At 38.0% G+C, this 27,565-nt stretch overlaps 1 protein-coding gene and 1 long non-coding RNA gene across 3 annotated transcripts in view; one reads left to right on the top strand and one right to left on the bottom strand.

The window, feature by feature from the left end:
- LOC126913879 (transcriptional regulator ERG homolog) overlaps positions 1 to 24,634 on the bottom strand; it is a 70,050-nt gene extending 45,416 nt beyond the window's left edge. The window contains exons 1-2 of one of the 2 annotated variants that reach the window (XM_050717143.1): positions 24,505 to 24,634; positions 17,538 to 17,833 (exon numbers count right to left, since the gene is read on the bottom strand). In XM_050717143.1, the coding sequence (XP_050573100.1) occupies positions 17,538 to 17,820 (283 nt within the window). In that variant the 5' untranslated portion in view covers positions 17,821 to 17,833; positions 24,505 to 24,634. Of the gene's footprint in view, positions 1 to 17,537; positions 17,834 to 20,328; positions 21,625 to 24,504 lie in introns of those variants that run through there. The other variant, XM_050717133.1, reaches the window with a different exon arrangement.
- Positions 21,756 to 24,498, top strand: LOC126914009 (uncharacterized). Its single transcript, XR_007709548.1, has 3 exons — positions 21,756 to 21,879; positions 21,945 to 22,437; positions 22,864 to 24,498. It is a non-coding gene; the product is annotated as an uncharacterized LOC126914009 (long non-coding RNA).
- Positions 24,635 to 27,565: the final 2,931 nt, after the last annotated feature.

Consider the following 27,565-nt stretch of genomic DNA (forward strand, 5'->3'; position numbering starts at 1 on the left):
CCTGGAGAAGCAACCGTCGTCGTCGTCGTCGTCGACGACTACATCGTCCCAACCCGCGTTCCCTGGCCTTCCAGTTCCAAGCTCGGACTGAATACCGCTGATTGTCCTCCGCTTTCTCGCTCTATCGCCCTCTTTTCCCTTTCCTTCGCGCGTCGCGTTCCCCTCTTTCGCTCGTCTCTGTCTCTCTTCCTCTTCTTTCCCTTGCTGAACCGTTAGAAAGGCTCGAACCTCGGCTCTCCACTCCTAACCACCCTCATCCTCCGCTCCACTCCACCCGAAACCCACCCCGTGGCACCCTATCCTCCACGGTGCCGTGCTACTCCTACCCACTCCACGATAATGATGGCAATCAGACCCTCAGAAAGGATTTCAGGAAATTCTCTCGCCTTTTTGTCGGCAGCCGGGGCGGAGGCGGACGCCACAAACACCGGTCGTCGTCGTCGTCAATGTCGTCCTCCGGCTTGGTTATAGACGCGTCGTCGTTCTTTCTCTTCTCTAGCTGGCCTCTTGCTTCTCTTCCTCTGTCGCGATCCCTCACGCGTCTCCGATTCCTTTTCCGATCGCTGGCGAAGCCTGCCTCGTCGATACACGTGATGCGTTTGAATTGGAGACGAGCGAGCCTTCCTTAATGGGTATCGAAGATAGGTGGATGAATTCTCGTTCTATTTTTCATCACGACGTACATGTAGCTTGTTTGCTAGTTCGTATCGAGATATCCTGGTGTTCAGGTGGTTTGATCGATGGATAGTCGGCTTGGGATAAAACTATTTTCGTACTCGTTAAATTGTTTGGTTTAGTTTGGCGCAGTCGCTGTTTAAATTGCTACTATAGCCATTAGGCGCGTCGACTAAGTTACTGTGTTCGGTAATAGTCGGTCCTCATCATCAGTTCAATACACGGTAGTCAGTTATAGTCACTGGATTTCTTCTTATAGTCACTCTATGATAGTCTTACGTAGCGTTTGTTCAAACGGCTATCGTAGTAGTTACCATCTGCGAACATGTTATAGTCATTATATAGTCAATGTTATTTTTGCTTCAACTATTTTTCCATGTTATCCATTGCTTAATTCGTTATTATAGTCACCATTGTTTTCGTTATAATCACGCCATTAACGATTACAATATTTATATCTTTTTACGTACGAGATAAGAGGTGGGTTTTTACGTTGACCTCCACTCGTTCGATTCCATCTCATACTAATACTCCTGACTATTTTCCTAATTCTTTAACAATGACTGGCGCGATCGTATCTGTGTGTCATAACGATTTGCATGGAATGAAACTGGTCGAGCCGAGCGTCCTTAGTTCACGATCGTTCTTTTAACGACCACGGTTGCCCTAGTTTCAGAGCAGCTCGGTAGTAAAAGATTTTCGAAGAGTGGTTTTCCACGCGTTGGCGTTCTTTTAAGCGCAGACGTTTCAAAGAAACGTTCCTCGCCTTTCGCTGAAATCACGTTTTTTAATTATAGATCCTGGGCGTTCGTTGACCAACACCGAGAGAAAGTTTCAAAAGAATCGTGAACTTAAACTTCGTTTCGGTGACGTTGTTTTTACGCCTGCAAATGTGTCGTTTCTATCCTTTTCTACTTCGACAAATGAAAGTCCAATCGCTTCGATGTTGTATTTTATCATCGATTTCTGTGTCACCTAAATTCGATCATTAAGAAATCGAGGAAAATTGCCAATTTCAGTTCTATTTTCAATATGAAAAGAAAATACATCCGCTTTTTGCACTTTTCTATTTACCACGCATCCTTGCAGTGTTATACTAACTGCGTTTATCGTATTTAGTCATTTACGTCATTTACAACTGAAATTCTGCAATTCTGGAAATTTGTTTAAATGGAAAAACTAACGTCTTCTTTCGCTTCTCTATCTTCGCCTGAAGCAAACGTTCAAATCTACAAAACTTCTAATTTACTAATTATCCTGCCATTACTTTGACAAAGTTCTTAACTAGGTTGAAAATCATGCACGCAGACGATTTCATTCGCAAGCTTATCGAGTGTTCCAGGAAGAGCAACTTACTGGCGGCGATAAAACGCAACGATAATTAGTTGCACCCCCGGACAGAAATTAATCACTCGCCCGTGCAGCGACTCCGCGGAGTCGCAGTTCTTTAGGGCGCTATGAACAACGCAGTCTCGTAGCTCGTTACACGTTAATTCCGGGCCATTTTCGCGGCCACCGCGTGAAAACAACGAAAGCAATTCGCCAGAATGGAGCAAAAGCTAGCTTTAGAAAAAGAAGGACACTTTTATATTTTTCATCGTTCTATTTTTTTCGTCTTGCGTCCCACCCGACCGATAATCGCTAGATTAATAATCTCGCTCATAATTATCACTAATTTCCTTTTTAACTATTGGATCCGATAGTCTGACGGATCAATCAGAATATCTTATTGTCCTCTTTCTCCTGTTTGACAAAAAGAAATCAACGATTCTATAGGAAGTTTCTATTAATCGATCCTTAGCGTAATATTCACCGTTATACTTTACCGTCTCGTACTAAACCGATGCAAAGGTTCGTTTATCCGGACGCTGTAGAATTTATTTTCAATTAGAACCTACTTTCGTTGGTCGAGTGTCTCTCGAATTCCTCTATGTCCTCACTTCTCGTCACAAAATCCTCCTCTTAATTCCACGATGATCGGAACAAATTTTTCGCAATTGTTCCTTTTCAGAAAGCCCTCCATCCTGAACCCAACCTCGTAGAACCAAATATAACGTTCTATTCTTCCAATTGCACGGTACAATCATAGTGTGGTCACGTCGAGGTCACCAATTGTGGTGGACGGTGTGACCTGTTGTTGGTTAAATCAATAATAAGACGAGTTAATTTAATTAACTATATTTACAGATATTTTAAACTGTAGAATACAAAATTAGTCGCAAGCGTCGTATGATACTCGTTATAAGATTGATTTGTTATACTAGTTCGCTCTGACTGACTGACTTACTGACTTGATACTGATATTCGTTCGCACTACTAATCACTCGTGGAGAACTTGGTCGTCTATTCATACTAGTTCGGTAAAGGTTTGAACTTGTTGCCCGTGGTAGGTTCACGTGGCAGCGAAATTGCTTTGTCCAGAGTTTGCTTATTACATTATGTGCGTCGTACAGTGTTAATCCTCTGTGACAAACAACTACGTGAGGCATCTTCGTATGGTGACTTCCTAAGATGCATATGCCGCTACACGTCCTAAGATGCTACAATAGGAACATAGAAAGACTCGTGGAAGGTGGCCAAAAGAAAATTTTCATAGCCGAAGAGAGAAACATTTCCAAAGCGAACTGACTTTCGTTTTAACCGCATTCTGATATTAACCAACAATAATAATATTATTGGTGTTAACGCGATTTCTTTTGCCCAAAGACTGTTGAAAAATGTGGAAAAGCAGAAGCAAGACAAGGGATGAGATCTGTTGCTCGCGCGGTGTCGACAATATTGACGGAATAGCGAAGGAAAAGGCTGAAAAAGGGGCTGATGGGCCTCCCTTTTTCGCTCACTCCCCCGCTCGCTCCTTCATCGACGGAACATTAAGCACACACGATAACGCATGATTAACTGGCTAATGACTTTCTCCGCTGCCGCCCTCCCGCTGCTTCTAACTCCAAAACTCGGGGGTGCTGCTTTCGCAGAATCATCGCCAGCGGGGGTGGTTTGCACCCCTCGTCTTTTTTTCCTGATAAGTGACAGATGTTTCTCGTCCTGTTAATCGGTTGAATAATTTTTCCCCGATAAATATTCGTCGCGCGGCGCGTCGATGGCTATTTATCGCAACGGGAAATTCTTCATCGTCCACTATGCGTATTTGGTTTTGTAAATTGGTAATTAGGATTTGTAGTAAAAAATAGAATTTTTACGTAATATTTATTATAATTGCGCGCTTCTATCGACTCGATAACTCGTCTAATATTTGTCTTGCTAATACCTTTGCTTTCGAAAGTTGTTGGCTTCAATAGCTTTAGTTTCAACGATGTTTCAAGATTTGCCTCGAGTCGTTGACGATACTTTATCGTACGAGACGTACTTGGCAAATGTTAAATACTGCGCGTAAATGTCGACTTTCGTGGGAACTTTCATAATATCGCGATAATTTCCAGACGAAGAAGAAAGTTAAATTGCGGGTGATTTTGGTACAAGATTTGGCCTCGGAGAAGTGTAGGGGTAGTTACGAGTACCAGGACATCTATCGCGGTATGAGATGACTAAAACAAGGGATGATTTCAGAAGACAGTGCCATCTGTCAGAAGATACACCGAATTTAGGGGTAGTTAGTCGCTGGTTGTCGGTCTTCGTATTGATCCGAACTACTTGCAGGGAAATGACGAAACACGAAAGACCATCGCGACCGAGCTTAACTTCTCGGTGATCTTCTTAACCGATCACCGCTAATAGTTTCCTTCGCCGCTCTATCAGACTATGGTAATCACCTTTCACGTTACATTTCGAGTTTCCAATTTTATGATAAACAAACGATAAGGGCGACTCTGTAAATTTAATTAGAAGAGGGAAATTTATGTGAATTCATGAGCCAGTCTGTCTGATGATATTTTGCCTTTTGCATCAAAAGCAATCAGTAAAATTCCTATATCTCAAAAGGAAGCGAGCCTTGTGTTAAATAAACGATAAAAATGAATCATATGCGAAGTCTGAATATTAGAAGAACTGAAATATAATAAGAACTGTAAATTGAATAAATATGTTTAGACAAAAGGAAAGTTTTGTGTGAGCGGAACAATTTTGAAATTCCGACGCTCTTTTGTAATATCGGACGTAATTATCGTACGATAAGTAGAATTTCACAATCTAAATGGAATCATAAATAAATATGGATACGAGCTCGTAAATGCGAGAAAGACGAATATAAATAATATAAATGAATGAAATTGAACTTCAAATATTACAAGAAAAAATATAACAAAGATATTTAGAAAAATATGGAGAAAGGATACTATTCGGCTCTTAAACACTAAAACAAGCAATGACTATAAAGTTGATTACAAAATAATAAAAAAATGAAGTATAACATTTTTAGCCGAAGTCAAACCGACAGACAAGCCTTCTACCGCTTAAATCCTTAAAAGTATGCCGTAGCAAATTTGTAAAATTTCTATACAATACTAAAAATTACCATTTACATATATCGACTATAGTACTCTGATAACTGTGGCGTTAAATCTTTCCTTATAAAACATATTGTCGAAAAAAGAGTCGAGTCACGTGGACTGCCCTATTCCTCGTCCTTTTTCTTCGCACCACCCCTCACAGTCCAACCCTTCTCCCTACTATTCTTTTTTTCCCAACGTGGTTCGTCCGTCTCGTTCTAACTTAGCTAGTGGCGAGTTAGCGGCTTAACGAGGTTATTTCACGACGTCGACTGGCTGGGCCATAGGTCGCGCCAGGATGAATAATGATTCGTAGGGTCGACTGCCGAGCGAAACTGACTGCGCCACGTACGATCGTTGCATAAGCTGCAAGTTATATAGTCCACGTGTAAAACTCGCCCACCTCGTGGACAATGTACAGAGATATATGATTCGAGGAAATTCGGTCGATGTTGAACCATCGCCATCGCTGCACATCGAAAGCACGGCCACTTTTCACGAAAAAAAACTTTTCCAGATTACGTCTATTTCAGTACAAATATCGTTATTACATGTATATTAATATGTATGAAGGGATCGCGGGTTTACCGTGTTTTTTCATGTAAACGGATTGGCAAATTCGATGGCAGAACGTTTTACAGTTTGAAATTACATAGAGAATGTTCGGCGAGTTATCCTTTTGTTATCATTTTCAGCCTAAACATTTTTAATCGTATTTATATCTACAAAAGTTTAGCTCAAAGATTTTTTCCTATCGAAGATTAAAAAGGAATCTTCAATATTGGTTTGACTCTAGAAGGAAATTTCGATATTAGTCTGCCGCGGAAATTTTACATTCTAATATTTCTATATTTCAATTATATATTAATATGTAACATTATATAATATGAAAAATAACCTATAGATATTTTAATATCTTAATATTTTAATACGTGGAAGGGAAGGACAATCTATTAGTTTCAAAGACGCAAGCCTTTCTAGAATAGGTAACAAAAATACCTAAAATCATCGTTAGCGACACTTTAACGAGAAACAGCAAGGAAGTCTAGGAAAGTTTAAGAAATTCGGAAAGCCTGAGAAACCAGCAAGCGTGGAAAAGAAGAGAAAGAAACTGTTAGGAAGCGGGGAAAGATGCTGATAATAGAGAACGATATAGCCCCGGTGGTATAGGATGGCGACAGGAGAAGAAAGAAACACTGGAGTAACAGAAACGGACCGGCGAGGAAGAAGATGTATCAGGAACAAGATAAGGCAGCAGCCCTTCGATCCCGCGTCACGGTCTTTGTTGCAAAGCGCAATAATTGCGCGGGAGGGTGGCTTGTGAGCCGCAGGGGGCAAGGGGGTAAGGTTGGAGCGGTAGGAGGCTGGGGCGGCGGCAGCACGCGCCGGAAACGGAACCGAGAGTCGTGTGTCCCCGGCGTTCCCGGGCGGAACTATCATGATTAGTCACGGGGCCTGCAATGAGCCGTAGGAGAACAGAAAGACAGAACCCCACCCTACGCAACTTCGATCCTAGCCAGAATTCGCTGGAGCGCGATCGACCCGAATGTGCAACCGAATGGAGACGACGATCGATCATCGTTGTTTGGATTCTGCGAGGTTCCTTCTGTGTCCGATACCGGATTCCTTTTGTGTCCGATACTGGGTTCCTTTTGCGTCTGATACTGGATTTCTTTTATGTCCGATACTGGGTTCCTTCTGCGTCTGATACTGGGTTCCTTCTTTGTCCGATACCGAGTTCCTCCTGTATCCGATACTGAGTTCTTTCTGTGTATGATACTGGGTCCCTTCTGTATCCGATACTAAGTTCCTTCTGTGTCCGATACTGGGTTCCTTCTGTGTCCTATACTGGGTTCCTTCTGTGTCCGATACTGGGTTTCTTCTGTGTCCGACACTGGGTTCTTTCTGTGTCCTATACTGGGTTCCTTCTGTGTCCTATACTGGGTTTCTTCTGTGTCCGATACTGGGTTCCTTCTGTATCCGATATTGTTTCTTTCGTTTTATAAGGAAATGGTAGTTGCACAGCATTTTGTAGTAATAAAACAAAATGGGTCATACATATTTTAATAATGTAATATAAAACAAAGAATGTTGCGCATCTATTATTTCCTTATAAAACGAAAAAAGCTTTTGGGGCAACCTAATGCACTTTTCCATAATTTCTATCTCCAAAAGAGGCACGCAACTCGTCGTACCTAACAGAAATTCGCACTCGAAATCCCGGATTCGTAACCGGAGGGCCTCCGAACGGATATCCGGGGTCATCGGAGCGGTGTCCCCGAATTTTCTTTAATGTATTCTTTCCATTTTTTAGAGGCAAGAGACAGTTACGATCCTCTGAACCTTAGTCACCCCTTGAGGCTGGGAACGAGGGTGGAACCAGTCGTAGTTGCCGGTGCCGGAAGCGAAGGGGCGCGCAAAGGTTCCCGGATGAAGGGCAAAAGGGATCACACCGGAGGGGGCTGCCTCTGAACTAAAGCCGTAAGCCTTGACGAGGGCTGTTCGAGACCCCATAACCATCCCCCGCCAGGGTTAACCGATACCGGCAATTATCAACGCGTCTTGGTCACCGTTCATCCTCCCTTGTTCAAGAAATTCAGACTACACGGGGAGAACCTTTCGTCGAATGATTAATCGAATTTGTATTTGATACTTTCCTAGGTCTATTAGGAAATATTAACTCTCTGAATTGAGATATCGATTATTTCTTCGTGATATATTTTTATACCTATATTTGAATTTCTTCTGGATTTATTGGTAAATACAAACTTCTTGATTTCCAGAAGCTTTTCGCATCATTTATTTGATCGTGGTACTATGTATATTATCTACGGAGAAATATTAAGAGAAAACATTTGGCATAATTAGTAACGTAATGTTTTGAGCTAACGACGAAGCAGTAGTCAAATATTGACTTATCGATTAAATTTTCTTAGCAACGTACGGTAGAACGTAATTGGTAGTACTGTTAGTAAGTTAAAAATTCCATTCCGACCTAAATCCTAAATAATAATTATCTTCTTCTGTTCTTAATAAATTTGTCCCTGAAGAGATTAAGCTCGGCGAAACCAACAACGGTGCGTTAATATCTATGAAAAAAAAAATTATTCGCAATCGCAACTCGACTATAAATAAAAGACATTTCGAAAAATTTGTATTTTAATCTTCGTGAATAAATACCGAATGAAATAATCATTGAAAATTTTGCAATACTTTGATAAATAATAGATACACGAATTTAAAAAGAGATTAAACTTACGGAAAGATACATTCACAAAAGTTGAATCCAAACTTTAACGTAACTCCTACTTCGATCTTATATTTTCCTGCTATCGAGAACAAAATTTATGGGATTATTATGCAGTTGTCACGGTTCACGCGGTTCTCCCTGTGTCGGAGAGACCAGTGTTCCACTTTTTACGCGTACAATGCGACGTGCACCGACATCCTGTCTTTCGGCCCACTCTATGCTCGCGAAATTGGTGTAAAGGGAGGCCAGTCTCTTTTATGTTGCATCGTTTGTCTCGCGAGGTGCCCCATTCCGTGCAATTAGACAGACGAGAGGTAACATTACCCTCGGCCGCATCAAGCGTAGGCGTTCTCGCGTTTTCCGGCGGAGGGTACCAAAAGTGTCAACCCCGATACTTTCCTCGGCTTTAATTGCCCGATACCTCCGTCTCCCACCTCGGAAGACCTATCTCTCTTACGATGTCGAGCTGTTTTCGTGTGTGCGTGATAATTACACTCCGCGACTGTGGTCCTTTCGATCTCTGTTCCTTTTTATGTTTTTGTTTGGCGAAATTCTCGTAGGTTTTGTTTAAAGTTTTATCGAAATTTTAGGAGAAGCTTTACGAGACTTTCGAGTCGAAACGTTGGCAAAATTTTTGATTGAATTTCTATTGAAATTCTCGTAGGATTTTCGTTAGGCTTGCGTCGAAATTATGGAAGAATTTTATTAGGACTGGATTGAAATTTTAGGGAACTTTTACAGGCATTGATAAGATTAGAAGTTTGGATTTTCCTGACAATTTTTCATTCGGTAGTTTCACTTTTGTTTCCGTCTCATCGGTATTGGTATTCGAATTTTCTTAGGATCGAATACTAATCGTTAAAAATTGCAGAGTAATGAAATATTCTCAGGATTACAATGGCGTAAATATTAATAACTCGTAAATACTAATCTATACGATCCAATTACCAATTCCAATACAATTCTACCACGATTATTTCAAATGTTAATAACTTTCCACGCTACTAGTTTTACAAAATGCAAACGAACTAGACGGTGAGATCCAACGACAATAATTGGAACGCTTCTATTATTCGAATATTCAAAGTGGATTTCAATGAATCAAGTGTTTAATTGAGAAACGGGGTGTAAAGGTTGTCCCGTAACCTCGGGTTCAGTGGAGCGTGCGCGATCGAACGTGGCGTAAGTCCTGTGAACCTTAAAAGGGCTAACCACCGTTGCGCCCCGGCAAACAACACGTTGTCGGCATGCGCGTCACCTCATTTTGTCAAACATCAATTACCAGGGCAAACAAGGCGGGAGGATGGTGCTCGACCGGCGAACATTAAATACATGCACCACCCTCAGCCACGCTGACACAATATCCGATATTTAATGGACCGATCCCGTACCAAACGAATTCTCCGTTTAACACAGAAGAAAACAGTTAGCCGTTTTTGACGAGTATACTCGTCATGGAGGCATGTCAATATTTTGTGTTATGACGAGTATACTCGTCATGAAGACATGGCAATATTTTGTCTTATGTATAATCGTTACGAATGCATGACAATATTTTGTGTTATGACGAGTATACTCGTCACGAACGCGTGATTATATTTTGTGTTATGACGAGTATACCCGTCACGAACGCATAGCAATATTTGGTGTTACGACGAGTATACTCGTCATGCGTGAAAAGTAGTTACAGTTTGTTGTTTAAATAGGATCTTAGTAATTGCGGTAAATAGCAATAATAAAATTGAAGAATAAAATAGTCATTTCATTAACAACTATACATACCCTGTGTTTGACGAGTATACTCGTCATCGCTTACTTTTTGCGATACATTTTAGGTACACACTTTTCAAAGAGGTCGGCAACAGCTAACTAATTAAAAACGTATTTTCAATGAAATCGAAGATTTGTTCATTTTTACGAAGGTCTGGAATCTTAAATTAATTTCTTTTCTGATAATCAAACAATATTCTGATTATAGTGTTATACTTTTCCTACTGAGCGATCAATATCTTCTGCATTTATAGCAGATGTTAATTCTATAGTGCAAATTTCCAATTTCAGGCTCTCCATAGAAATATAAAGCTTGCTATGTATTCCCATATACCCGATACATCAATTTAATATTGGAACAACGAAGAAAAGTTCTTAACCCCCCCCCCCCCCCCATTCTACACATTTTCCTGGTACGATTTCGCACACCATCACAAGAAAATACTAGTACCAACAGTTCATAACACACATTACAATAAATGTACTACATACGGATGAGAAAGTAAATGAAGATAAATATACTGACTTGATTTTCAATCTCAATGAAAATCAATATCAATTTCACAGAAAGCGTCTGCGTGTTTTAGTAACTGCAAAGACAAGAATCCGACATGCTACGTTCTAACCAACTTAATATGTAGATACTACGACGAACGTTAAGTGGTATTGACCTCTGGTATAAGAAACATGGGACAAAAAGACAACAAAAGACTGTTTGTTTCCCACCAAATCCTCAACGTAATATTGCAAATTCGAACCAATCGATTTCCAGCACGAAACGCTTCTAAAATCTTGTGCCGAAAATTCTGAAATCATCCAGAACCACGATCTCGTTACTCCGACTCCTTTTCATCCCTCCCTTCTAGTTTGCTAACCGTAGAAAAGCCGGTAAATTTTCGCGAAGAGAGACCACGGCTACAATTTCACCGAGGGATTTCCCCTTTTGTCAGCAGCGGTGAAACTCTCCCAGAGTTATGGCCAGGTACCGTACGTACCTACCAACCTGTACATATATATTTTATATATACACATAAACACACATATACATATATATGCTTTATACAAAATACATATGTATACATGGATTTATATATATATATGTAGTTATATATATAGATCCATGGAACGAAATGGTCCGAACTTAAAATCTAAGTAGCCGAGCATCATACCGAGCATCGTAGATACGGACAGATAGACCAGTGGTTCTCAATCAGAAAGGACCATTGGCGGTACTTGAAAGATGGTGAAATTTTATATATAGTAGCTACAGAAAGAATTTGTACACCACTGTATTTATTAAAGCATTTATGCAATTAATTATATAATTGATTAAGTCCAAGAATATTAAATCTCACATCGCTTGACAGTACATGCTTCCATACAACTACGAAAGCTTAACATGCACTATAAGAATGAGATACGAAATATGGATTAATAAAAAAAAAAAAAAAAAAAGAAAAGAAAAGATAGCAAACTCTTCACTGAAGAATAAGGCTATAAACATCTTTTCCAGCTACCGAATAATTAAACCAAACATTGAAAGGGTCATGATGAGATTCACAGTCCGTGCTTACAAATTCCCTGTATATACCTTCGCGATTAAGATTCTTTTTGCCATCTCGAGCAGCTACTTAGAAAATTGCTACTACCGTTCACTTAGAAAGTTTGTTAACTCGTGAAATCTTATTCGAGGGTCTTCGATATCTCCGAAGAGCGTTGACTTGCTTGCTATACTCTATATTCTATACGCTAGCGTAATACACGATATAAAATAGTCAGGTGATATCGAATGGTCGCGTTACAGAATAAGAGAGATTTCTTTCTGAATAGTAACGAAAATATTCAGATTTTCGTTTTGATGATGCGCATTCGTGGTAAGGTTGGGAACCCCCGTGATAGAGGATTCAACCAGAGGGCGAGCAGAGAGGGTTGCATGGGTTAGAGAAAGAGAGAGAGAGAGAGAGAGAGAGAAATGGAAGGGATGCTGGGTTGTCGAGGGGTGCATCCGGGATCTCGGAGGGTGGCGATTCGTGGGGCGGTCGGTCGTCATGGATACGTTCCCGGCTAACCCCTAACCGCTCCTCCTCCCTTGTCATCCACATTTTCGCGACTACGCCGCCATCATCGACCCACCATCTTGCACCGAGGACCGACCACGAGATGTGTCCTCCCGTTCAAATTTTTCGGCAACTCGACGACACGATGCTCGAAACCGGCCAACCAATCATAATTCCAAATTGATCAACATTTCGGGATACTATGATTTTCAAGACGATATGTATACGTCATTGGTACGATATTTGCGTATGTATTATATGATATATATATATACATATATAGCAAATATAATATATAAGTATATAAATATAAATATAATGTATAAAAATATATATAGAGCAAATGTTTTCGTTTAACGAACGTATACATTCACAGCTTTGTAAGAATCCGCAATTAGTTGTTCCATGAAGAAGGAAGTCGTAGTTAATTGTAATCTATTTTTCTTGCGAGCACATAGAAACACGTAGAAAGTGCAGCCTCAAGAGGGAGCGAGAAATATTATCTTTGAAAAAGCACAAGCAACTTATCTTAGATATAATAATAAGTTATTCTGATGAGATTTATCAACAAGAAGATATGTAATATTTATAGTTATATAGTTATATCTCTATTATTGTTACGTCGTGTAAAGCGGTCCACGTGACGTCCTTCATTGTCTGACCGTCAAGGCCCAAGCACCGTTAGAGAGACCCTCAATAAACCTAAGGCTCCACCATAAACCGAGTCTTATTAGCTTGCAGGAACCTTTAATCCTGCAGGTATTTTCGGTGTATAGCTAGTACTTAAAACAGTCCTTAGGTCTATTACACATTCTTACAAATTACGGAGAAAGCAGCTAGTTACGTAATGGAAAAAAACGAATAGTTGCCTAACGGAAAAGCTGGTTTTTCCCATAAACAATGTCGCCCATGAGCCACGTTGGTAGGAGGCTTCTTCCTCCTATTTTCATTTCTAACGTTGATCATAACCAATCAGCATCGCGGATCGTTACCCTCACTTTCCTGACAAACGAATCCGCGTTCTTCATTCAAAGGACACATCCTTACCGAGCTTTCCTCCATAATCACATAAGAACGAACTTCACTTGTTTTCGAACCTATAGAACAGTCAAGCAGTAATATCTCAGTTCGAACATTCTCAACACCTCATGACTTCTTCGAAGACCACATATCTACCCGTACTCAAGCTCGGTCTTCAGATCAGTCATCATCTCTACCCAGATTCTCTCATCTACGAGTAATCCATTTCTTTGTCATCTATATTTTACGCAGCGGCGTTACTAACTTGTGCAAAGTTGTTGAAAATACATATTTTATGACCCTGTTAATCGCAGCGTTATACCACCTCAACCACCCATATTATCTCAACGGAAATCAGGGGATCGACTTATTCGCGGTGTCGATTCTTAGAATCGTAACGGGAATTTACGACTGCCGTTGACGCGCTCCCCACGATTGGTCGAAAATACAATTATCGATAAAAGAAAAATTCCTTCTACTAAGAAAGCAAATTAAAAAGAGCAGATTTTTCAAATTGTATCTAATCCTTAAGAGGAGTACAATTCATTCGTCAACATCCAATCAACCTTCTCCTATCAGAAACCTCCCAGCCTTTCCTACGATAAACTTTTTCACAATGATAGCTTGAAAAATCGCATGATTTCTCAAATCATATTACATTCGCGATAACAACGCAATACGTTTTTTCAGTCCGTTTCCACCCTTTCCCCCAATAAAGCCATCCTACGATTTATTGCTCTCTAATGATAAAACAATGACCAGTATAATTCCTGTTACCTTGTCGATATCGTGTGATATTCCGTCAAATGGAAATCGGTCAAAACCTTAAATAAAACTTCTAAAAAAATACACGATATCTACGCAGCCACAAGTAGTTGCTAACGACTGTGATAGTCGAAACTACTTCAAATGAAATATATAAATAAATAATAATAATACGTTGCACGATCTTCCAGCCGTCCCTCAATCAAAAATTACGGTTCCCTGCGTATAACAACCTTTCGTTTGCTCGAATCGTTTCACGAAATTTTCTCGACCGGAGCAGAAAGACAGGGAACCTTTCTGGCGCGTGAAGTTTTCAAGCGGCTGGCCGATAAATTTCCGAGGAGCAAGCAGGATATTGGTGTGGCCATGGAGAGAGAGAAACGGCAGTCGACGACCGTTTTGCTCAGTTGGCAGCGGTGCAGCCCTCGTGCAACGCACCCGTTGCAACCTCTCTACTTCTACTACCCCTTCTACTGTGCCTGGTTTCAACTCGTCTCACCCCTGTTTCCACCCTTCTGTGCAGAGGGGGCGTGGGCGGTAGATAACGTGATTTACACTGGCCGGGTAATTAATGTCCTCGGCGACCGGCGCTTTAAAAAAACAATCGGAAATCGGCGACAACGAAGAGCAACAGTCAGGCTGCCGGTATCGCGGCCGCCACTCGCCTGACAAATTATCACGCTCGAGATTTTCCTCTTTTTGTTTATTTATTTAGTACTTGAATATATAGTTCTTTGCTTTCCTCCCTTTTCTCCCGCGTTTTGCGCTGCGGAACGTCTTTAACGAATCGGTAAATCGAAGCTTCTGAGAAAAGAAAGAAAAGATATGGAAGATTAATAATGTATACGCTGCATAAGTATTTCGACGCTTCACGCGATCTGCGAACTGCGATCAAATGTTCAACTAAACAAGAACTACGCCATGCTCGATCGAGTTTCATATTTATCTCTTACGAATAGCTGACAATGCGGAAAATCCATATAAACTTTTAGAAGCTGGGAACGCGTAGTGCAATCAGGATCTCAATATCGAACATACTGCGTATACGCTTAAAATCACTTTGATCTTTTCCTGCCAACGAATTTCATCCATCCTCAATTATTACTCTTTTATTTATTGATTGATGTAAATTATTATCTTCATCAAAATTTGCCAACTGTATACGGTTGCCTGAGATAAGATGAGAAGCGAGAATTAGATTAAGCCAGAGCTTCATTTCAAGTATATTTTATATATTTGTAACAATTACTTATTTAAATTAAATTAAATACTTATGCACAGTAGTGTGTATATATACACAAAACTACGTATTAAGTTTGACGAAAGTAATAGATTTTGTATAATACATTCTTTTTCTATTGGCAAAATTAATAAGTGTGAATTTTTATTCAGTTTGAAACAGAATTGTACGTACTTACGATGACGCTTATTAATATTTGGACACCATAGTATTGGAGAAATTAGTGTCTGTGTTTCCTTATAAGGATATTATTCGTTTGATTGTTTCTCAATTATATTAGTTTTTTTTAATGTATTAAACTACTCATTTATTGTATTGCAATTTTAATTGCAATTAAGCAATTAATCATATTCATTGCAACGCTTAATCACATTCATCCGGTGCGAAGTCTTATTTAACTATCTAGAACAAATAACGTGAGAAAAACGGTACGATCAAGATCGTGGCGTTCGATTAGATCCTTCATCTCGAAATCATGAGAAATTCATGAAAAAAAGTGACTCGATTTAATTGCCATGACCATTAACGACTTGCGAGTTCCCGGCGATTGTGTGCCACTGACTCATTCACGTTTCGCTGTCCTTTAGCTTCTAATATTAGTCATACTCGTTATTATTTCGGTGACAAAAATTATTTGAATATACGTATAAAAGTGTGAGTGTTCTAAATAACTAAATTTTGTGTGTTAGATATATATGATATTCTGATAATTGCTGATAGGTCGATAGAAACTTCTGCAAAAGTTTCAATAATATAAATGTATATCTATACACACAGAGCAAGTAGTTAAGTTTGAACACAACTCTACATCTTCTAGTGGTAACAAGTTTTTCAATTCTATTGACCAGCACAGCTAACATAATTTTATTTATAAAACTTTTCATATCAGTATAGAAAAATGTTTATAATATGTTATTTTATTCGTAAATATCATATTCCTATTTTAATCGCAAATATCATATTTCTGTTTTATTCGCAAATTTATCATCTACCTCAGATTGGCTCGGATAATAAGGATATGAATATTTTATTTTATCATTACACGTAAAAGCTAAATTATCTATAACGCTATTATTTCCAATTCATTTACAGATTTATCATTCAACTCAGGTAGAGACTAACCGATCGTGTAATTAATTTGTATTACGAGCTAATTGCGTTTGGTTGGTTAACGACGTTTCCTATGTTAATCGTGTGTCACGCAAGTACGCGTGGAAAAGCACACGCAACACGATCGAGTACGCGAAAGCTTGTGTCGAGACAGGTGGTACAGAGCAGAAGCAAAAGTTAAGCTTCGAGATAAGGCCTAAAACAATATTCGTTTCATTTTACTTTCAAATGCTTTTTTTCCGCCTTACCGAGTTCCAGCGAGTGTATATCAATCATCGACAAAAGAAAGGAAATCGCGTGACGACATACGATTCGCGGATTATGTATTTCCATTTTATTTCCAGCAACTTCTGCCAAGCCACGATACGTTGATGAAACATACAGGTATAATTTACTGGATTGATTCATTAAGCGAAGAATAGAGTTATTAAGGTGCTAGAGAATATTATTTTCTTAATCACAAAGATTATCAAATTCTTTTCCTATCAGCGATATTGTACAATTCGACCCAATTCAAATACCATAGAGTTCCTCGATAATTCTTCATTTCCTTAATAGCAACCCGCTTTTGAACTCCTTAACTCAAGACCTGTGTATCGAATCATCCTATCACACAACCTACTTAATCTTTCCTTTAACTCTTCCTCATATATCACATTATGTGTTTCGGAATTAATAAATTTGTCATAGTTATCAATCCCTAGTTCTTTTATCAGAATGAAATATAAAGCCATAATATTATTACTTCTTGGCACTGATAATTACATAAATAAACAAGAAAGAAACTAATTGTACAACTAAACTTCATAAAAGTACAGTTCTTCTATCATACAAAACCTTCTTTAAAAGCTTACTCTAATCTTAATAGGTTAATTGATCTTCTAGTAGTGTCAACACAATCAACAATATCTTACACCAAACCAACAAGATCTAAAACCAAATATTATTATTTATAATATCTCTACGATGTAACAGGCTAATTTAGCTGCATCCAAATTACAAAAACTTTCTTCATTTTTAAGAATAAAAATCTTTAAGATCTTATAACTTCTTATTGCATCTCACTTAAGCACTACCATTATCAATGCCAAAAAGCAAAATATTATTCTACGTTCATTATCCTCTATAAAATCTTCCACCTACATGAATAAATACAATCAAATTAAAGTAAACAGCATTTCACTACATAGTCTTTTTGATAGACTCACCGGTGATAGACGCGGTTGGTGAAATGGCGGATGGATTGGCACGTGGTGGCGGCGAGAAAGCACCAGATAGATATCCACCGCGGTCGGCGAGCGCCTGTTTCGCTTTGTCGACGCTCTCCTTGAGCCTCTGGAAGGTGCTACCGCAGGTCAGGCCACGGTAGGGCCAATTCTCCTGCTTAACACCGGCCGCGGTTACTCCTGCGGCCGCGGCCGCGGCTCCGGCCCCGGAGGCTCCCTTTAATTCGAGCGCACCTGCGTACGAACAGCTAGCGCTGTCGTACATCACCAAAGAGCCCCTGAAAAATTAATCGAATTCTCCTTTTAACTTTATTTAATCAGATTAATGAAATTATAACTTTATTCTCTGGCGCAATATGTTTTTATAATTTGAAAAATCAATCAAATCAATCAAAAAAATCAATCAAAGTGTAATCAAATTTTTATGAAACACAGAACATTTAGCTGATTTATGCCACATCGTTCTTAGCTCTCTGTTATTCTTATATGACAAAGTGTCAGTTTACCATCTAATATTTTAAAGTATCATTTTCATCAAAATGAAAAATAAAAGCATATGAATATAATATTATAAAATCTATGTTATATTATATTAACAGATGAGACAAATGACGAAGAGTATTATAGGAGAATTGAAGAACGTAAATAATAGAAGAGCAATATGATCAATAGAAAAGAAACGTAAATAATAAAAAAATGACATAAACAAATTTTCATCTTCTAAATATTTCTAAATATTTCAGACTTCTAAATATTTCTCACTAACAATAAAATATACTCTATGGTATAGATTCTATCTCTTCTAATTTGGCAACGAATGACAAAGGGAAGAAGAGAATCCATAGACAACAGTATTAACAGAGCATGGATTACTGCGACTCTTCGCTAGTACTCGCGTATTACAGTAAGCAGTGTCGTTAAGGATCATTAAAGGACCCTCAAAGCATCCGGTAAAGTTACGATCGAATTAAATCGAACGAGCATGTGCGCATGAAAGTTTCTTACTTATAAACCAGCTGGCGCACTTATTATACAGAACTTGTCTTCTCACGCAAGAAACGTAATTAAAAATAAGAATACATAAAGCACTTGGAAAGATCATCGGTACAGAATAATTGAAAATTTTTTCATAAGAAGAATAAGAGTATTAATCGGTAGATTAAATTGTTCGATAGATGAATCATCGAATAAATATCTTTTTTTTAATATTTTAATAAATATCTTGTTTTAATTAATAACTATCATCTTCGAGTAATTAAGTGAATTTCTGTGCTTGATAATCATCGTGAATCATTGATAACTTACACATCGAGAATGGTGTCCGTTAATAGATTATACAGATCGTTACCTAAATCCTATATCTACGATCTATCCATTACGGATTATCTCGGATCATGACACCGCAATGACGTTCCGAACATGCACGATATCTCGATCAATTAATCAATCAACGCATCCTAATCCATTAAGAAAGATGCTGTTTTTTGATAGCATTCCTAAACAACAATATGCTATATTATTAATACATATATTAATTTTATAAGTTTGAAAATATCAATACAACTTAATGCAAATTTCTTAAACCTAATATTATATTAAAAAGAATATAGTACATTTTTATATCTTCCAATGATTTAGAACTTTAAAAATAACTCAATGAAGGTTTCCAAAATTGAATGTTGCATTGAGAAAAGAATATATACTGTAAATTTTTCCAGCAATTTGAAAATTTTAATACAACTAAATGCAAATTTTGAAACCTAACATAGCATTATAGAAAGGAATGCAGATAATACATACTATATTTCTACAGCATCCAATGATTTAAAAATCACAAAATGATTGGATAGAGACTTCCAAAATGCTACTTCAAACGTATTAAAAAGAAGTAATTAAAATTGTGTAATGTAGTATATTTTTCTTAAAGTAGCATTATATTTTGGAAGTCTATGATGAGTTACTAAGATTCATAACTTACACACTACGATATAATTTTTCTAAAAGATTGTGAATTTAGTTTTTGAAGATTAAAATACATTCAAAAATATATAATATGTCTTTGCACTTTGCAACGAATAGGAAATTTTGAAGAGTCACCGAGAGACTTCAGAATCCGGTGGCAGAGAAGATAGCCGCGAACGAACGGCTAACTGGAGGTAGATTACGTGCACGTAACGAGCGGGAACTCGTAATCGATCTGTCGTAATTTAGAGAGGAGCAGGCGGTTACCGCGTTGCATCTACCGGCCGATCTACATTTTATCGACTCGGCCTCCAACTTTATCGCCTTCCATCGGAATTCCGAAAGTGATACCACAATGACATTTGCATCGTTATCTTCGTGAACGTTATTTTCACTCTCCATCTCAAATTAATCCACCAAAAATTTAAAAAAAGACATTTCAAAAGAAAAAAAAGTAACATTTCTCCTTACAATTTTCTCTGTGTAAAAATATGTCTTCCTTCCGCAAACACGATCCCTTTTCCTCTGTTTTATGTATATGTACATCGTAATCGTCATAAATCATACATCTTTATCACAAATCAAACACAATAAAAATAATAAAGAAGTTTCAAAAAGGAAGCGATAAATAATATTTCTTCTTACAGTTATCTGTATATATAAAAATATAGATCTTTTCCAGTAACAAAATTCTTCTTTCTGTGTTCTCTACGTATCCACGACATCTGTCACTTCCTCCTACGAGTTACGTGAATTATTCGACTAACCGGAAACGAACAATGACCAGAGGAAAAATGGACGCGAGTTTTACCTGCTGTCACTGCGACGATGTCCACGATAAAATGCGAGTTGCACACCGTTCACGCTGACCATCGATCGTCTTCTCGATAAGAAAAGAAAAAGATATAATCTCTTTCTTTTTCCTCCAACTTGAAACGATGATTTCTTCCAGATCTAATCAGGTTTTACACGAAACATCGTTTTTTTCTTTTCTTTTATAAATTCGTAGGTGTCATCGAAAACGATGAATTGAGTGGAAAGCAGCGAAAACACAGTTCGGAATTAAACGCACCGCACGGATGTCCACAATGTATCGAGGTCAATTTAATCACGTTCACAAAACTGTCACATAATCACGATGCACCTCCGGCGGGTCGCAAGTATACGGTTTCCGCGTCCCATCCAGTTAATCCTCAATACTAAATAGCAATTGATATGAGGAAAATTCATACGATCCTTCTATATGCATATAATATTATGCATCTACTATAAATCTCCTTGTTGAAAACAGATTTTTATAACAGTATATATCATCATACGTATAGTCCTATTATACATATATTATCTATACATATGTATACTATACGTTTTAGGAATAACAACACTAGTTAATCCCATGGAGTTTTACCCAGTGAACTTTCAATATCAGATAATAACTAGTGTCAGGAAAATTCGTATGATTTGTCTGTATATATCTATATCTTCTCGTTAAAAACAAATTTTTATATTAGAATACACTTTGTGTATACTATTATAACTAATGTTATTGCACACATACTATTAATATATAGTGCATGTTACGTTTCTGGTATGACTATTGGGCTCGTTCCCGAACAGACCACAATAATGTAAGACTTGTCCTAGGGCACAGATTTACAAATCGTTTGACATCTTTCGCACCAAAATAATGGCGATAAACATTAGGTATGTATAAATCTTCTCTAAACGTAGACGTAGCTAGAGCTCCATACTCTTCTCACATTCGACATTGTCTTGTGTTTCTATCTTCTTAACCTCTAATCAGTATCACACTAATCTCTTGTACATTTGTAGGACGCTGTGTTTCAACGACAGAACTTGATAAGAGAAGCACGGGAACGACGAATCATCGTTGGAAAAACGTTGTAAAATTTCACTAAAGTATTTGATGTAAACAATAGACCGGTCGATCTTTCGATCGAAGATTTCGTAAAGGATTGGCGGGATCACTATGGATACGGCACGTGCGCCGTCTGGATTGATCAGTGGCGACACAGGATTGTCGGATATCGGTTGGTGAAGAGGCTGGACCTGATATCAAGAACAAGGTACTCCGGGCAGGTTGTCTCGCGCAACTGCGGCCGCCGCGGCCAGCAAATTGCCTGCTTCCGGGCCTCATTACATCACTCTGTTACTCTGTTAACGCTCGCCGGAAACCCCTCTGCCTACCTCGTCTAAACTCTCTCTCGCATGTACCTACACACACTATTTAAATGCACTGTGTCGCGGACGATGCGGCCGCGCGTACTTTCAATACGAAAGAGGGAGAAAACGATACATGCGTCTACCTTGCTGCGTTTTCTTACCGGATGATTCGATGATGGTCTGTTTGGTTTTGCTTGTGTGCAATGGAATCGTAGGACGGATGCTGGATTCACTCTGTTTTAGGTTGAGCGCTCTTTTGATGAACAGGCAATTACATGATGGTTTGCTTGGTTTCTTGTAACTCTGGTGATTAGTATGGTATTGTTATTGAAGAGTGGTATTTGATTCTATGTTAATGATTATGTTTAAAACGAGAATGTTTGATTGTGTCCTTTTTTAGGTACAGTATACTTTTATACATTGTTTCTTGTTGTTGGTACTGTCTAATGATGGGTTAGAAAGAATTGCACGATGGTTTCTTGATGACTAGATAAAATTGGTATTTGATCTTTCAATGAAGTCTTAGAATCAAAATGAGGTCTGATTTATGGTTATTAAAAATTGGACACTTTTGCAAAGGAGAAAGATTGTCAAATTGTTCTATTTTAAACAGAATTTGCATTGTTGCTTGTAATGTCTGGTGGTTGATATCTTATTGTGGTTTGATATATGATTTATGGTTGTTGGATGTTGAATTTGTTTGAAAAGAAGGAAGAATTCTGGATTCTTCTATTAGGTAAAGTATATATGATTTTTATAGATATATAATTCATAATTGTTGGAACTTGGTAAGATATAGAGTTTATACTGCACATTAATTTTACGGAAGTAATACATAAAATCCCAAGATTTGCAATAATATTTTCCTTAATTATAGATGTATTCTTTCTTATGATTCCATAATAAACGTAAAAGAAAGTTGACGATGATTATTAACCATTTAAAATTAATCTTGAGATTCGCTGTATAATATTAAATACAATCGCACAAAAAGTCTCCCATTTATTGCACAGCAGGAGGTGAACAAGAAAAAGAGAAGAATATAATTAATATTAATACTAAGGCATAATGCTATGCGCTTGATTCGATATACATATTCTATCTCGATATTTCTCTTCTAATATGCAAAATACAAAGTCCAAGGGGCAATGACGTTTTTCAGACGAGAAAAGCAGAAATACTAGTACAACGATAAAAACCGGAACGACTTCCATGATCACGATCCATGCTTAATACATGACAAAGTTCATCGATGAAAAGAGAGGACAGCGAGGAAAACATGGATATTACCTGAACGAGGCGCTCTTCCTCTAAAAACAGGAATTCTTTAACGACGAAAATAGAGCCAAACGATAACCAGTGAACACAACCCGCAGAAAACAAGAACACCTATTTAACGATGGACTCGAGTAAGTCTTGAATTCTTCTTGGTGCAACAAAAATTTCCGAATTAAACAGTAAAGAGAAAAGAAGAGCAAAGACAAAAATGGATGTAACCAATCAAAGGCTAACTTAAAATTTTAAATTTTAACTTTAAATTGTAGAATCTAGGTGTATGAAATAATAATGAAAAAAATATTAAGTGAACTTTTAGAATTTCTTTTTACAGTCGGAATGTTAAGGATGTCAAAATTCAATGATGCAAATTGATTGCGAATAATTGTAAATGGAACGTTGCCTTAATTGATCTTTAATGGGTTAAGAAATCTTGCATAAGAGATATGACACGAAACAAAAAACGATAATACAAGAGAGACAAATGGGGGAGGATTTGCAGAATTTACGAGGCGTTAAAAAAATGAATAACAACGTGGTGTAGAATGCGGGCCAATAAAAGAGACGGCAGGAAAAATTGCGAACGTGGGCGGTAATTTAGCGTTGAAGATACACGCCGGAGCGGTTAATACGCGAAACATGCGTGCAGACAGGTGAGGCTGGTGTTCACGAGGGTGTACACAGTGTATATCATAAACACGAACCGGTAAAACCCGTGGGAAAGAATCGGGAATAATAAACGTGCCGATTTTTATTCAGCGGTTATCGGAAATTCGCCCACGAGGCGATAAATGTTCGGATAGTTCCACTACTGTACACCTCTAAATCATTGTAGTTATTTTTCAGGAATGGTGGAAGCGATATTACACCCTGTCTGGCCGTATGTATGAGTGTAACGGTAAAATGATTTATACAAATCTCATGATCTTGTAACTATGTCAAATAGAAATTTGACTTAGACTTAATAATCATTATATGCGTTATATATCAATGGAACATCGTTTATTAACGTCCGAAATTGTGTTATCATTTTTTCTATACTTAAATGTTTTATTATGAAATTAATACTATAATGTATAATGTATTTGCTACAACAGGATCTTTTGTTCATGATGTTAATATGGAAACTGTCACTTCGCCGGTCTTTTCTTATTGTCAAAATAAGCTTAATTCCAAGACAAAGCAGACAGATAAAACTCAGTCATTGTAGAGTCATTGACTTCCGAGCTATCAGGGCATTTATTTCAGAGTTGTTTTAAGCTCTTATTTCCTATACTATTTATTACAATTTTCTACAACATTCTTACTTACTATACTATTTATTACATTATTCTTATACAATTACAACTACAAAATCATTAACTTTCAAACTACATAAATAGTACTCTTATTTTGGTTAAACATATTCCAAATTCTTACTTACTACATTGCTTACTAAGCTGTTTTCATATTACAGTTTTCATATTATAGGTACAATAATATATGCAATCACAATCAACTGAAAAATCCAAAATGAGATCCAACTCACCGTCAATGCGGGGTCCTGCGTGTAGCCTTATCCAGCACCGTCAAATCCAGTTCGTCTTCCGCACCAGGTAGCTCAAACCAAGTCTCAAACCTTCACCTCTTCACTTGCAATAAAATCCCAACCACGCTCTATATATACTTCACCCAATACTAAACCTCGTTCCTCTCTCAAGTATCCTTCAATGAGAAGAAAACTTCAACGAGGAGAACCGAACTAGGAAATCAGTAACATTGGATGAACACGCGGATTGAATGATAGCAGAGAGATCCAACGATACATAAAATAAAATCCAAAGGAAGCCGTAGCTTCAACTAAAGCAGACAGGTGAAACAGACTTAACAACCAAATGAACCGGCGTACGATGGCCGATAGCCGGCTATCCGAGCGGATTACAACCCCGGAGGATGTAACGAGGCTGCGAGAAACGCGTGGACCACCGTGGCGAACTCGGCCGCGATGCGACGGACGCACATTTGGCAGCGTCGTTATCAGTCGCGGTCCGACGATTGGCTGTGTATCGGAGCCTGCGCCGGGACGCCGGGAGAGAGGGTGGAGATGGCGGTGGAGGAGGTAGGAGGGTTGGTTGCTAACCCCCTCGTGCCCGGCTCTGGCATGAAGCGGCTCCTTAGAGGCGGGATCATCCACCAGGGTGGATCTTTCCTCTCCCTTCCTGCCTGTCCCTCTCTCTCTCTCTCTCTCTCTCTCTCTTTCCGTCTGTCTTTATCTGACCTGTTTCTACTACTACGTTCTACGTCCTTGTCTCTTATATTTGTTTTACGTATATGACTGTCTTTGTTGCACTTTGTCAGGAGCTCAATTTCACTTTTTCCATCATATATCTATTGCTTTTTTTTCTTTTTTGGATTCGTTGGATTTACAATAACGTCTTCGTTGGGGTGATCAGTCTCTTAAGAGTTTCTCAATCTTCGGAGGTGTTGCGTTTTGGCTTTCAGTTACCTTTTTTGGCTCTTGGATGTCTTCGAATGGTCCACTAAATATTTTTTAAAGGAAACTATTGTCATGAGATCCACAAAATTTAATTAGGTACAATTTTTTAAGATATAGTTACGGATACACTCACAGATGGATGTTTTGTTTAAAAAAGTTGAAATGTATTGAATACATATACTTTAACTTTTCTGGAAAGGGACAGATACGGACAAGGATCTTTTATTGATATCCGGATTTATTTTACTCCGAATTTTCCATGTTAAATACGATGAAATGAAAAATGAAAAATTCATTGAACAAAAGAAAGTAATTAATTTTAATATCATAATATAATACTATATTATTGGCTCGAATATTTTATGTTAGTATTTTAGGTCTAATACACGGTAGTAAAAGCACGATAGACGGTGAAGTTTCTCGAACGCAAAGCAGAAATATCAGGATAAAAAACCGGAACGATTTCCATAATTACGGTCCATGCTTAATACTTGACAAAAATCGTCTAAGAATAAAGGGAGACTATAAATACTGTTTGTTGGATATTCTACGGTGGTCTTTGGAAAAGACTAGAATTATACAACATTGCAAAGTGTTTTGTAATACTTTTTTATTTTTAATATTGCATCTATTATATTTGCTACTTGATGAGAAAATTGAGGAAATTGCTAGTTCTTCTTGGTGTGATTAAATTTAAATTGGAATCGATATGTTGATATCTTTATAGCGACTGAAGAAGTTAACGAAAAAGGAAGGAGGAGGGTTTTCAAGCAAAACAGAACGAAAATTGTTGCATACAAGAGCTCGAAGTTTGGCGTGCAGCGGTCATGGGACCTTGGCATAGGTTCAAGATGACGAGAACATTGAGCTTTCAATTGTACTCCGTAATGGGCCTTTATAATAATCCAATATTTCCAACTAAATGTCTTTCACCTCCGATTCGCGGGAATTTATCCACTTAAATCTTTCAACGCTCTAAAATAAGAGGATGTGGTAAGAACAACGTCTATTTCTTTGTAGCTTCAGTTAAGTGCATTGATTGGAAATGATGTTAGATTTAAATATGGAATTTTGAGTAAACATGGGATTAAAATTACTTTAAATCCAACTTAGATAAAGTAATATCCTAAATTATCCTAGACCATAGTTAGGTAAGAACAATACCTATAAACTTTTATATGTCCCATCTAGCTAGTAACATTTCCAAAATAACAGATTGTTTTTATGAATAATTCAACGTTATCTGCTAATCTTTATGCGACACATTATGGATTATACTTTACTTGTTATTGCGCTTAGATCAAAGATAGATTACTCTTTTCTCTTTAAATTAATATTTTAACCAAAGAATAATTGTCAAGAGAGATATCAAATGCTAAGAAAACTAATCTACTCGTTTCCATAAATTTAGCCATACAATAATAATACTATAATGACAATTCTAAACCAGAACTAAAAGAGAGCAATGCCCATGAACACGTAGAAATTTCGTAGAGCTAATAACATTCCCAGGATAAGTAGTAAATTCGATTAATATATCAATGTTATCTCGTGATCTTTATGCAAGGTCATGGCGTATACGTTCCCGCCCTTCCACCGGGTATCTGCTTGTACGAAAATTATCTGATCTACGGCGTGCAGTAACAACGGGGGCGCGACACGTCGGACACGTGGCCAGGGCACGGTTTCGAAAGGGTGCTGGCGGCCAGCCGCCGGTATATGTTCCAACATATCGTCGATAACCATATATCGTTATCGTCCTATTCGTTAACCGTAGCGATCAACGCGAATTCACGTGTTATTGTTATCGGTCTCTGATTTTCAAGATCGCATTACTACGCTATAGAAAATCCGGTCCTATTGTTTCTCTTAGTTCTTCGGATCTAAATCAGATTATAATTTGCAAATGTTTGTTGCTGATCTCAATTTGATTTTAAGAAAATTATACATAGATATGAACATAGGTCTCTTTAAACTTTAAACAGTCCTAGCCGTAGATCTTTCTTCTATTTCTTCCCAATGCCTATTCACCTAATAATGTTCTTATTTTCTTCACAGATTCACAGGCCTGGAACCTAATAACGTAGAACCAATTTTATCCACAGACTTGCAC

The sequence above is a fragment of the Bombus affinis genome, chromosome 1 (assembly GCF_024516045.1).
Source record: "Bombus affinis isolate iyBomAffi1 chromosome 1, iyBomAffi1.2, whole genome shotgun sequence".
Classification (NCBI taxonomy): Eukaryota; Metazoa; Arthropoda; class Insecta; order Hymenoptera; family Apidae; genus Bombus; species Bombus affinis.